The sequence below is a fragment of the Plectropomus leopardus genome, chromosome 11 (assembly GCF_008729295.1).
Source record: "Plectropomus leopardus isolate mb chromosome 11, YSFRI_Pleo_2.0, whole genome shotgun sequence".
In the NCBI taxonomy this organism is placed as follows: domain Eukaryota; kingdom Metazoa; phylum Chordata; class Actinopteri; order Perciformes; family Serranidae; genus Plectropomus; species Plectropomus leopardus.
Window position 1 is genome coordinate 8,990,526 of NC_056473.1, and position 13,144 is coordinate 9,003,669.

Consider the following 13,144-nt stretch of genomic DNA (forward strand, 5'->3'; position numbering starts at 1 on the left):
AAAAAAAGTCAGTGTTTCCCAAGGCCTAAGATAACATCTTCAAATGTCTTGTTCTGTCCACAAACCAAATATATTCAGTTTATTGTCATATAGGAGAAAAGAAACCAGAAAATATTAATATTTAAGAAGCTAAAATCAATGAATTTCTCCCTAAAAATAGCTTAAATCGATTATAAGCTAGCTGGGATTTAATGTAATAGTTGACAACTTATTAACTCATCTTTGCAGCTCTGGGTAAAGACACTGTATGAGTTGAGAGGGGCAGTATGCCAAGTGTATAACAACAGGAAGATAGTTATTGTACTGCATTTTGGCCCACTGATTTCACCTTTTTACCAAAATGGTCAACATCAGCAGCAGCACCAACAGAACAAAGAGGCAGTTAAAAGAGCTGCACTGCCACATATTGCGTAAAAAAAGCACTCATCCTCTGATTCATTACTCAATTAAATCTGAACGATAAGATGTTCATTATATACATATTTTTTAGATTCAGTGTGATTTACACTTTCCATGGCATATAAAAGTTAACAAATCCACTTAGATGTCATAGAAAAAGCTTGAAACTCCTGATCTTGCCTGTTAATCATCAGATTTCTTCATTATCAAAATAATAGAGTGACAGCTGTCTGTACATCCATTGGAAACAGGAACTGCTAATAGCTCATGTATTATACTTCAAGTCAAAATTCGTTTTCCACCAACTCCTGACAAAATATCTGGCTCTTTAGCAGCTAAACGCTCCACTGTGTTCACCAGCTAGTCATATATTTTGTCTATCATGTGTTTGGCGATTACCATATGACTTAAGGTTGAGTAGTAAAAACCCAGTGCCAGCGCTGGAAACTGACCAGGGCTCCCTGTCAAGGTGGACCAGCTATTATTGTAATGACAAAATCACCTGCTTCTAAACAGATAATGGAGAAACGTCTGGCTGCTGAGTGTCTCAAAAGTTAAGCAGACAATTATTGATCCCAACTCAGAATTTATTTTGCTGTTAATAGCACTGTAGCTGTTATTTAGTGTTCAATTATTGTGGTTTCGTTAGGTTTTATTGATTATGTGAATGTGTTATGGGAATTTGTATTTGTTTATATCTATACAGTTAAGTATACTGTTAAGAGGTAATATATTGCTCAATTTCAAGTTCAAATTTGCCTTTGTGATTGAAAAAAGGGCAGTTCTTTCATATTTTCATTTTTATCAGGCACTGTTAGACACCAGCATTGCAAAAATCCCAAACTTGACCCAACCCTTTGTTTTTACCACCACTTTGTATCTCCATCCCTCTGTCCCTGTCCTCTCTCTGACTCACCAGCGATGCTCTGCGGGAGCGTCGGCTCAGCGGCTGGTCAAAGGGCGGGCTGCTCAGTTGCAGCTTTTCTAGGTAACCGTCAGGTATCCGGATGTCGGCCGGTAGGGACAGACGTTTGTTCAGGTCCTGCACACACACGCACACACAAATGGATGAAAACAACAGACAAGCTCATTTAAAAAACAGTGTCAACATGATGTAAAACCGTGAAATAACAAGAGCAAACCCTCAGAATACAGTGTAAGCTCTAAATAAACACCAGTGATTGACAACAAAATGGCGTTAACCCAGAGTAAACAAGTAGATTCTGTAAGAACCGGCCAGCTTCAGGCCTCACTGGTCAACAGAGAGGGCAGTGTGTGTCTATATGTGTGTTTGTAAATACATGTGCAGCGTGCGTCTATACTGGCTTGTGTACATAATAAAGGCAGCCTGTGGAGCCCTTTAAGAGTTCGGGGTAAAGTCTTTCCCAGAGCAACAAAGTACTAAAGCATGATCCTAATAACTTGTTATATAAAATCAAACACACTCACAATGCAACGGCTGGATTCTTCCCATCATGCATTTCCTCTATTTGTTAGATTACTGTTAATCCGCCCCTCTCTCTCTCTCTCTCTGTAACTGCTTTCAATCTTTCACTCCCTCTGAGGTAACACCGGACACTTAGTAATGCCCCCTTCCTCACCAAGATTCAACAATATGCAACTCTCCGCATTCCAACAACAAGCTCATTGATTAATCTGTAACTGAAGGTGACTTGTGAACGGGTGAACTGACCCTTCAGCCTTTCACTCAAATCCAACAGTGACCCAGTTTTATGCCTGTGTGTTTGCCTACAGCTGACAGATTCAGACACCAGGTCAGGGTTCCTACAGCTGAAGAAAAGTTAGATTTCACACCTTTAAGTATGTTTTTGAAGCAATTTGAGACCGCTTTCGTTGTCTTATTCATGTATTTGTGGCAGCCCAATACAATTAAAACATCAGCTTCGACAAAAAGATTTTCTTCTTTTGGACCTGGGCCTTTCATTAAGAGCACTATTATAAATATATAAATGAGTTATTCGTTTTTTCAGTGCACCACATTCTTGGAGCGGATAGAGAACTCTGGGCACAGATGGAGCAGTAGAACTCAGGTGCAATTTAAGTGAAATCTAATTGTTCATTCTGCTAGGTCTAAACATTTACATTTGCATCTGCTACTCTCATCCATGGATCTGATCAGCTCTGAACAGATCAACGGATCAATCATCCACCCCTGAGTTACAAACTGCTGCAGAGAGGAAAAAAAATCATGAAGAGCGCCACCTGCACTGCATTCACAGACTTGCAAAAACATTTCAGAAATTAAAGCTGCAAGCAGCGATGAAAGGGTCCTTGCTGCCCCACGTATGTTGGGGTACTGGCGAACTCCAGCTAAAGCGGCAATTAATTTCTGTGAAAGTCAGATAATGCACGCAGAGAGGTTGGACCCTGGAGTGAAATATTTCACTTGATGTACTTCCAGCGCCCCCTAGATGGCACTGGAGGGCACATAAATGTACATGTACATCATTTGTGGAACAAACCATACATTTTTTATGTAAATTAATTAATTAATTAACATTTAAACAAAAAACCTCTTTGGAATGTTGAGTTTGAACCTTATCCAGGGCAGGCACGTTTTACAGGCTGCTTGGGGGTGGGTCCAAGGGGCTTCTCTGTGCGTCTGGGCATGATACATAAGTGTACAAAGTTTTGTAATTGTAGGTGAAACTGGACATTGGCGCTACACGTTAGGGGGCGCTGTGGAACGCTTCTGCCATGCCCGTTTCCAAAACAACCAGAATACAAAATTTTTGGGGTTGGAGGTCGGGTACCAATTTTCATGAGTTTTTTGGCATGGTGCAACTTCCAAAAATTCGGAAAATGCACAGTTTGGTGCTCAGGCCCTAAATATAGGAATGTTTCTGTTGTAAATTCCCAGAACCCAAGCTGACATCCACAAATTGCTTAATTTGTCTGACCAACAGTCTAAGATGCAAAGATAATCCAGTTTATTGTCATTTAAGAAAAACAAAAGCAGTTGATTCTCATATTAGAGAAACAATAAATCTATCATAATAATAGACGCAACCTAATTTTCTGTTGATCACCTAATTGTTTCAGCTCTCCATATTTTGTAAAAATGCATAAATAAAGGCATGTAAATAACTGCCAGGCTGCTTTGAAGCCCACCCTGTTTTTTGTTTCTGGATCAGGATTGCTGGTTCGTCCCCAGAGCAAGCGATGCCATCCATCACCTGACCTTTGCATCCTCCTCCACCCCTCCAGTTGTCCAATCAACCCGTCCTAATCTGTTACAACAGGGGCCCATCTGGACCGTATTACAGTAATCCTTGTGATGTAATCCCAAAACAGCACTGCTTCCTCTGCACTGAGAAACGTACAATCCTCTACCTGACCACAGACAGAGGGATTTCCTCACTCTTCTTCTACTGTCCCTCACACGGTGATTTCACTGTTGGATCACTTCATCAACAACAGCCTTTCAGTCAATCACGCTGTTAGTACCAGCACAAACAATACACACAGTGTTTGGTGGTTTGTGAGAAAGAATCTTTAATATAAATGTGTGCTTGTGTACAACGTGCTTCGGTCCACATAAACGTCCTGTGATTGTGAAACAGTGACAGGAAGTGTGTGGTGCACTGCTTGCACACTCTGTTGATGCACAGCGAGAGGTGATGTGTCATGTCTCTGTGTGTGGGTAGCCCCACATGGAGTAAGCTGCTTAACAACACGTTTAAGGGGTTTTTTTTCTATTCGTGCAGTCTTGCATGTTTGGTTCGTCTGTTTAGCAACTGGTATCTGCTCGTAAATCCCCAGAGGTCCTGCAATCAAACCCACCAATAAACACTGTCAAAGGGCGGAAAGTGTGTTTTCTTCAATCACAAGGCGTTTCTTCGCATGATCACCCAGCAGGTTCTGTGCAACATGTGGTTCACTGGCAAGATGTCAACATCAACCACAGAGCAAAATACACACATAACACCATAACACTAAAGTGTATAACCGCTCTTTGTGTTTGTAATATTGTATATTTCTTACATTAAAGTAGCTTAAGTTCTTTTCAGATGTTTTACAGCTACCCATGGAAACCTGCTACTACTGCAGTATTTGGAGTAGCACAAGATAGACATCTCACTTGATTTAATTTTACAGTGTGTGTTTGTGTGTGTGTGTGTGTGTGTGTGTGTTTACACAAAGCAAAGCATAAGAATAGAGATTATTGAAGGCTCAAAACGACAATGCTAAAAACAGACAACTGAAATAAGAAACCATCCAAATCATAAAATAGGGCACATTTATTTCACAAACAAATCTGTTCTACTGTAAGTTTGAGAATATTCAGCTTTATTTATTTAATATACAACTTATTTATTTATTCAACAGAATTGCGGAAGGCAAGAAGTCACGTCCTTGTATACTTTCACTATGAAACTGGACAGTCAACTGTACACCCTAAAATCCCATTAGAAGACTTTAGGATGGATTGAAAGAATCAGTCTTAGCTTTTGAAGAGAGGAGGAGATAAACACACAGTTTCAGATATTGTTCAAAGTTCTAAAATACAATCCAAAAGTCATGTAAGAACTTTTTTATTATGTAGATCACTCAACAAATCAAAGAGGCATCAAAAACAGATGTAATTTTGTTCATCTGATTCTGATTAATCACTACTGGAACCTACAAAATAATCTGATGTAAACTGAAGTAAGAAATTATAGAAAATATTGCTAAGTCCATTTTATCTGTTTCCTATATAACAAAGCAGTGTGATTTCTCCTCTTACTTCACGCTGCCTTTCTTGTGTCCCTATGAGCCGGCAGGATTAAAGCTTTCACTCTTGATCTAGTTCTACATTTGTGTGCACGTCTGTCCTTCCATATGCTCTACTGAATAAAACACTGTAACAACTTTATCTCTGCAGTAACTTGCTTTTGTTGCAAAGGCTTGTTGTTAGTTTGCAAATACTTAAACATTATTAATTTGGGATAATAACACTGTGCTGTATTAAATACATACAAAATCACACACCCTGGATTCAAAAGATATTTGTGGTCAAATAAAATTCCTCTTAGACAACAACAAAAATACTAATCATAGTGACAAGTCTTTCCATAATGTGTTGACATTATGAAACCACCAGAGGAACGTCAAAATCTGTCTTTCGTTTACTGACTCTGTGTGTGTGTGTGTGTGTGTGTGTGTGTGTGTGTGTGTCTACATGAGTAAAGAGAGAAGGTGAGGGTGGGTGATGTTGGTAGCGTCTGTGAAACCTTTAAAGAACAGATTTCACACGTATGTTCAGCAGTACAGTTTGTGAAGTCACTGTGTGCATATGTATGTGTTTGTGTGTGTGTCCCCTGCAGAGATTTTGTGGGAAGCTGAGGACTTCAGCATGTTCATGACACACAACGAGAACACGCCTACGGTGAGTAACAGCATGGTGCCATATCCACCATTCAAAGCGATACTCTGCTGACTTTCAACCAGCATAACAATGTGGGTAGTTTGTGTAAATGAATTGTGGTTAACTTCCCTCCATCTAACCAGTCTCTCCTCCCACAGTGTCGTTAACTCTCGCGCTGTTACTTGAATGACGGGCAATATATCCGCATTTTTATATGCCCATGCCTCCACTGCAGACACAAAGAGTATAGACGTGCTTAAAGAGACAGACCTGCCCCTCTCAGACCCGCCCCTTTTTGGCTTATAGTGCTGATCGACTATAAGCCAAAAATATGTTACTGCACTGCCTGTTTCTCGCCCAGATGTTTCCAGAAACATATTTTAGTTCCCTGTTTAAGTTTAATAGCAAAAATTTGTGAACAGGAAGTGAGCGCCATACTTGATTCGGCACAGTGAAAACAGAGGCCGAACAGTAAAACTAAGCAGCAGCCGAAAAAATATAAACCAAAATTCTGTTACTGAGTTGCCTATTTCTCGCCTGAATTGTTTTAAGAAACAAATTCATTTGCAATTCATTTTTTGTCTGTCGCAACACAATGCATTCTGGTTGTTTGAGGATTTTTACTTCTTGAGCAAAAGTGAATGCCACAGCATTTTTTTCTGTTTTCTCTGGTCATGTTGCACCAGTTTCTAAAGTATTTTTCTTTCTGCTGTGAGACAGCTTAGTTTTATGAAAATACCATCTTTCCAGCAGTGAAATACTTCTTTTAAAGAGAATGCAAGGAAAACAAAGGTCTGAAAACTCAAAGAAAGAATCCCCACCTCTGCAGAGATGCGTCTGTTCCCTCTATTCCTCAGACATACACCCGTTGGCGACTGCACCTCATCAGAGGAAGTTCCCGACGCCTGGTCGCTCTCCCCATCCGACCCCATCTTCAGGTTCTCATGGACAATATCTGGAGTGGAGAAAGAAAGAAAAATGGGATAAGAGGTTGGAGTTGGAGCAGGTCTGTGGAAACAGGGCAGGGCTTGATGCTGGCTGATGACTTCAACAGGAAAGAAAAACACAACTGTTGGATTTCTTACGAGCCTCTCTGTTCTTATCAAGCTCCTGGCTGTGTCGAGCAGGAGACAAGAAGTGTATTACCTTTAATAAGTTAGACTGATAGATTTAATTTATTTCATTGCCGAGGGGCCTTACTGCACAGGACAAATCCATACATCACATTTTCCCATGCCTAAACAAATCCATACATATAGAGCACATTTCCTCCAGGCTTTATGCTGATATTAGGGAGCGTTGAGAATTTAAATATTGTATCTAGGCTGGGAATCCAAGATGCTGGTTTGCATCTTTTCAAACTCATTATTTTCTGTCTCATTTGTTTTTTTTTAACAAATGGCTTACTGTGTAACTGAATGTAACACGGGAAATACTGTGCTGACATTGATGTGTTTGCACTAATATGCCTCGAGCAGTGGTTTGTTGAGCACATAATATATGTGTGTGTTTGTGTGTGCGCTCAGCTGACGGAAGAAATGTGATGTAAAAGGATTTTACATTTAGTTTTTAAGGATATCCTTCATGAGGACTTCTAATCTACAGCTTGACATCAGATTTAAATCGGAATACAATCAGCCGCTGCTGCAGGTTCTAGACAGATTTAACCTGGTGACACAAGAGAAATCTCCTGGTACTGAACCTCTTTTTAAAGTCACAGAAAAAAAAATTCGCAAAATTTATTTTGGCCTGTGTGACTGTGTGTGTGTGTGTGTGTGTGTGTGTGTGTGTGTGTGTGTGTGTGTGTGTGTGTGTGTGTGTGTGTGTGTGTGTGTGTATCTCACCGAGGCGACTGCCGTTGCGAGGCATGACCATGAGAGAGCCCAGGCCTCCTCCAATGACACTCTGAGGCCGTCGCAGTGGAGGCTTTTTAAAGGAGCCTGTGTACTGGTGGAGGAAGGAGTGGACACTGTGGGCCGTCGGAGGACGACCATTCCTCACGATAGGCTCTATAGAAGAAGATACACAACATGTATTTTTTAAACGATGACAAAAATCTGACAAAAAGTTAGTGAGAAAGCTTATGAGCCTGCCAATTAATTAATGCAACTGGTAACAGAAACCCTAAATCCTAAAAAAAACAAAAACAAGGGCTGCCTGCTTAAAGTCAAGGATTCAAAGTATCAGCTGGAAACCCCTCAGTCGACTGAGCCTTCTGCTTAGAAATGGTGAAGTTACAGCTATTGTTTTATTTCTATAGTCTACAAAAAAAGGTGCACTTCTGATTTCTGATGCATTTCTGATCCACTGTTAGTGTAGTTAGCACACATTAGCTTGGAGGGCTAGCTTGGCTTGTTTACTTTTTCGGGGCGGCAGTAGCTCAGTCTGTGGGGACTTGTCTTGGGATCCTGATTTCAAGCTAGCTAATGGCTTAAAAGCTTCCTGATTTAACTAACTACACATTACTGGTTACATAGCATAAAACCATACTGAATAAAATAATCACTGTTACATAAGAGGTTTTAACTAGTAATCTACTGATGCATAGTTTGGCATGCTATCAGTTCACTGCAGTGACATAGTGAGATAGTCAAATGCATGCTGAACAAATACAACTCAAGATAAAGCATGTTTGAACAAGAATACTGAATTTTGAGAAAGTTGAGAAAAAAAGGTAGAGTGAGAAACGGAAGAAAACAGCATGTCTTAGAACAAAGAGCTGTGCCAACATCCATGAAAAAAAGAAAACCAGAAATAGAGATGATTAAAGAAAAGGACTGATTGAGGAAACTGATGAGTTATTATAAGTTATTAAGCCTGTACCATATATTAACAGTTTATAGCATACTGAAATGTATTTACTTTTTACATTGTCATATTTTAAATCGTCATACAAAAAAATGCAACCCCTGCAAACAGTACTTGTCCAAGTTATTAAAAACACTTTAATGAAACAGTGGCATTTGGCACAGTCTAACTTATATGTGCTATGATTTTCCCATAATATCACATTCCTGTAGCCTCCCACTGAAACACAGGCCTAATGTGTAAACAGAGCTAGGGTGATTACAATGTGGGCTGTTCTCTCATCCAGTTTGACCCTTATACTGTAAATAGCCAACATTATAAGTGAGAAGTTAGACGGTCAAGGATGAAAACAGAATATCTTGTAGTCTCAGCAGTGTATTTTGGTTGGAAAAAAGGCTCTAAAACTGCCTGACAGAGGAGCATTTGTCCAAAAGCAAGAATGGAGCTGACAGAGGTGAAAGATTTATTATGTATAGAGCAGTACCAACTAAAACACCAACTGTGAAAGTGAGGAGAAAATTGAGCCTCAGAGAAGCTGTTTAGCAGTCAGACATGGCTCAGACAGAGGGATACTTAGAGTTCACACACTTTTTCTAAAATCAAATTCAAGCACATTTGCAGCATTTTCAAGTTTTTTTCAGCACCTTACAGCTGTGATAAATTACGTATTTATATGCAGTACATCTACCCAATGGCCACTTTAGTATGTGCACCAGTACAGTTTAGTACAATCTGACTTACTTTGTTTTATTTTTCAAATCTCGATAGCAAATTATTTAGTCAGAGAGGGATTATGAAAGTAATGCAATGCATGCATGTTCAAGCACTTTTTTCAAAATCCAAGCACTTTCAAAAACCCTAAAAAACACCACATTAAAATGCATGCAAGTGTTTTCAAGGATTTCCAGTACCTGTACGAACCCTGGATACTGTAGGACGACACATACAAAAAGGGCAGGGAAGATTAGGATGAGACAAAAGGCAACAGTTATAGAGAAACAGAAAAGAAAGATAGTAATGAAACAAAAACATTAGTTTGTCTGTAAAAACAGGATCAGAGAATTTTTATGTACTTGATCAAAATAAGGAGCACCTGAGTGTCTAAATTTACCGAAAACGGAAAATAAGAAAATACAGAAGGCGGTATCCAGCAAAATCCAGCAAAGTATATGTATGATATGATGAACCCTCCACCCAAACACAAAAACAGAGGTGGAGAGAGTAGAGTAAGTGTGCAGAGGTTTATCATATCATGTTTGAAGCAGCAGTGGGAACACGTCAAGGGTAACCATGGTACCTATCCCTTTAATATCTCTGGTTTAATTAGATCTTGTGAGCAATGTTTCAATTCAACAGGCAGAACTGACTGATGGCAATATTGAATTTCTGATGCTATTTTTTGCATCGCTATTATGAAATAATTAATTTAGTAAGTTGTCTAATCAAATGATAATTTCTCCATTAGTTTTCCAAAAAGCACTATGTTACAATATATAATTACTGATATTTTATTCATACCTGATCTACTACCCTTATAACAAATCGGTGAATCTGACAAAATTAATCATGCAGACTGAGGACAGGTGTATGCTCGAGCTGGGCAATTTATCAAAATTAATTTTTATTTAAGATTTTGGCTCCCAACGATTATGAAAACAAGGTAATGAAGATAAAATTATTATTTTTTTACATATTCTTTTTTACATATTTTTTTTTATATTCTTCATTCAGTTTCTCAATGATATTCACATATTTTCTTGGGGTAAAAATCCAGCACATTTTACACATTTTATTTGTTAAAAAGTGAATAACAAAAAATTTTGCAACTTCTTTAGACCATCATATAAAAACATACTGTAATTAATTCACATGCATGTTGCTCATGCTTACCAATTTACTTTATTTATCTTTGTTTTTTTTTTACTTTTTCTGGTAAATTACATTTAAAGTTCAATAAAATCCACTATTAAAAAGACAATGTTTCCAAAGTCAATGGCTCATGTATATATAGTATATACTATACTTATATACTTACTCATAGTTATTCAATAATGGTAATTTTTAGTTGCAGGTTTTGTAGGTTGGTTTTAGATCCCACATTTCTTTGCATTTTTTATTAACAGACAAATTTAACCCCATACATGTACCTTTAAAGTGTTGTGAGGTCTGAAGGTCATAACAAAAGTAATAAGGTTTTAATGTTTTCCATTAAGAGGTAAAATTACAAAGCCAACACTAATATTTAGTTTCAGTCACTATGGTCTTGCTGGCCTCAATGGGTATTTGTTTTGGGCTGTATAACAGATGACTGAATGTGCTCTCCTTCACTAGAGACATCACAGCAAGCCTTCCCACACCCGATTAGATAAATGCACCCCTGCCTGGGCTGTCATCAACCATTGGCTCTGATTCTCAAGCTGGAAAAACAGGCCGACTGTTCTGTCAAATGTATCTTAAACTTGAATAAAACCGGGGCAGGAAATCAGAGATGTAGTTGCAGAGTCATGCTTCATATTATTTCTAAATACTTAACAAGATTTGAGGGAAAGCTATACACGTCACTATCTAAACCACCCCCTGTGGCTCTCTGATTTGTCTGGCTTCTTGTTTTCGGGGTCAACTTATTCTCAGTGCAATTTTTAGGCTTTAATCTTATTGATAAAATTGAGCTCAAAAGGTTCAGGCTGCCACTGACGCTGATTAAGAGTAAAGTGGGCGAGCAGGTCATGTTAAGCTTAAAAAACAGATTTCGCTACCTAACAGTTCTTTAAAGATGGCTGTTAAAACTCTGAAACATCCAGTGTGTCCTATATTATAAGCCATCCAAGGTTTCTCACACATTCATTTATTTTTGGTGACCCATCACAATGAAAACACACATAACACGTCGTCAAAGCACACTCATGCCGCTAATGTTCCCATCCTGCCGGCTCTCTGGTTATACAGACACAGTTTCCACACTCTTTCTACCTCCTGTGACAGCTTTAAGGTGAGACAACTCTATCCCCAAACTCTGTCCCCCCGAAAAGTTTGTATCAACAGATAGACTTTGCGGCTGAGGACCATAGGCAGGATGGGTGTGACAATTTGACCATGGGATGTTTAAGAAGCAGCTGTTAGTAGTTAGCGGCTAACTTAAACAAAAGTCCAGCAATTGCGAAAACAATGACATCCCAGAGCTCCTGTCCTCTGAGCAGACGACCAGATCAGTCACCAGATGACTGAGACGGTAAATTATTATTTCCTTGTTATACCATTGTTATTGTTATGAAAGCACTGCCAACTCGTATGTTATGTGCAACACTAGAGTCTGACGCTGTTGTGTTACACATCCGTCGCACCTCTTTTGATTGTAGGATTCCAGAATACCGTCTATACTCGTACATTGGAGCGGCATGAGACCACCGTCATTTGATTCTGTGTAAAAATGCAAAAGAGACATAAAAAAGGGAATTTGTAGTAGCTCTATTGCCCGATCTCCGTGTGAAAAGGGCTGTATACAGAATGGCGAGGCAGCATGACAGCACAATATTCCCGCCCTGAACGGGCAGTATAAAAAGAACTACTGTCATCAATTTGTTATTTCATGTTGTATTTTTGTTGCAAACATCAACATTCCTTTTTCACCAATGAGGCTTTTCCCAGATTTCCCATAAAAACAAAAATATACAGCCTCGGCATGTAATATCCAGGCCCTTATACCACCTCTCCCTTATCTCTGTGCAGCTGCTGCAGCCGCTGGCCTGAGTTATCAGTGTTACATAATCAGATCAGGACCAGAACGCTTTCCCCAATCACAGAGTTCAGATCACATCTCATCTGGCTACTCCGATCTGTCTCCTCTCTCCCCTACTTACTGTTACAGAGGCTGCTGAAATCCCCTCTCACACAAACACAACATGATTCTGTGCCCCCACTCACCAAGCACAGAACACTCTGGCCAAACCTGGTGTTAATCACTGTACAAAAAGCTCTTTACAAAGCCCAGTTAGTTCTCAGAGGGAGGTGGGGAGAGGGGGGCGGACTTGGACGATCTGATTGATTGAAGAAGGGGAAAAAACTTCTCATTTGGACAAAAGACGAGAGGAAAACTGAGGACAGGCCTGAAAGAAGTCTGGGGGGTGGAGGGGAGGGGGGCTCTGGGTGGTCAAAAGAGAGGAAGAGGAGCAAATAAAAAAAAAAAGAGGGAAAAGTGCATCAAGATGCCTGACTGGTTTCACCACGTCATCCAAGTTGCCGTGGCAATGTCATGGAAACTCTCAAATGTTTCCAGATCCTGAGTGCCATGGCAACGATGTGGTAGCACACCAAGTCACGCTCCCTCCGTCGCTCCCTGCAGATTTTGTGAATATCGGCAGAGATAAGCCGCTGTGCCACTCTGCTTTTATTTTGACGCCTTGAAGGCCGCAACCTTCAGTGGGATCCAGATGAATGTGATGTAACCGACTAAAGTATCTGAGAGCGGAACAGAGTGTCTACGGGAACATAAATAAAGAGTCGTGACGGACAATATAGATTTGTGAAGTTGTTTCTGTTAGTCCTTTTAAAGAAGTAGTTCACTGCTGG

General features: G+C 39.6%; 1 protein-coding gene across 3 annotated transcripts in view; it reads right to left on the reverse strand.

Annotated features, from left to right (window-relative positions):
• Positions 1-13,144, reverse strand: part of LOC121949861 (cyclin-dependent kinase 17-like) — a 40,627-nt gene that overhangs the window by 11,313 nt on the left and 16,170 nt on the right. For 2 of the 3 annotated variants that reach the window (XM_042495669.1, XM_042495671.1), the window contains exons 3-6: positions 9,490-9,507; positions 7,615-7,779; positions 6,592-6,725; positions 1,316-1,441 (exon numbers count right to left, since the gene is read on the reverse strand). In XM_042495669.1, the coding sequence (XP_042351603.1) occupies positions 1,316-1,441; positions 6,592-6,725; positions 7,615-7,779; positions 9,490-9,507 (443 nt within the window). The remainder of the gene's footprint in view (positions 1-1,315; positions 1,442-6,591; positions 6,726-7,614; positions 7,780-9,489; positions 9,508-13,144) is intronic. The other variant, XM_042495670.1, reaches the window with a different exon arrangement.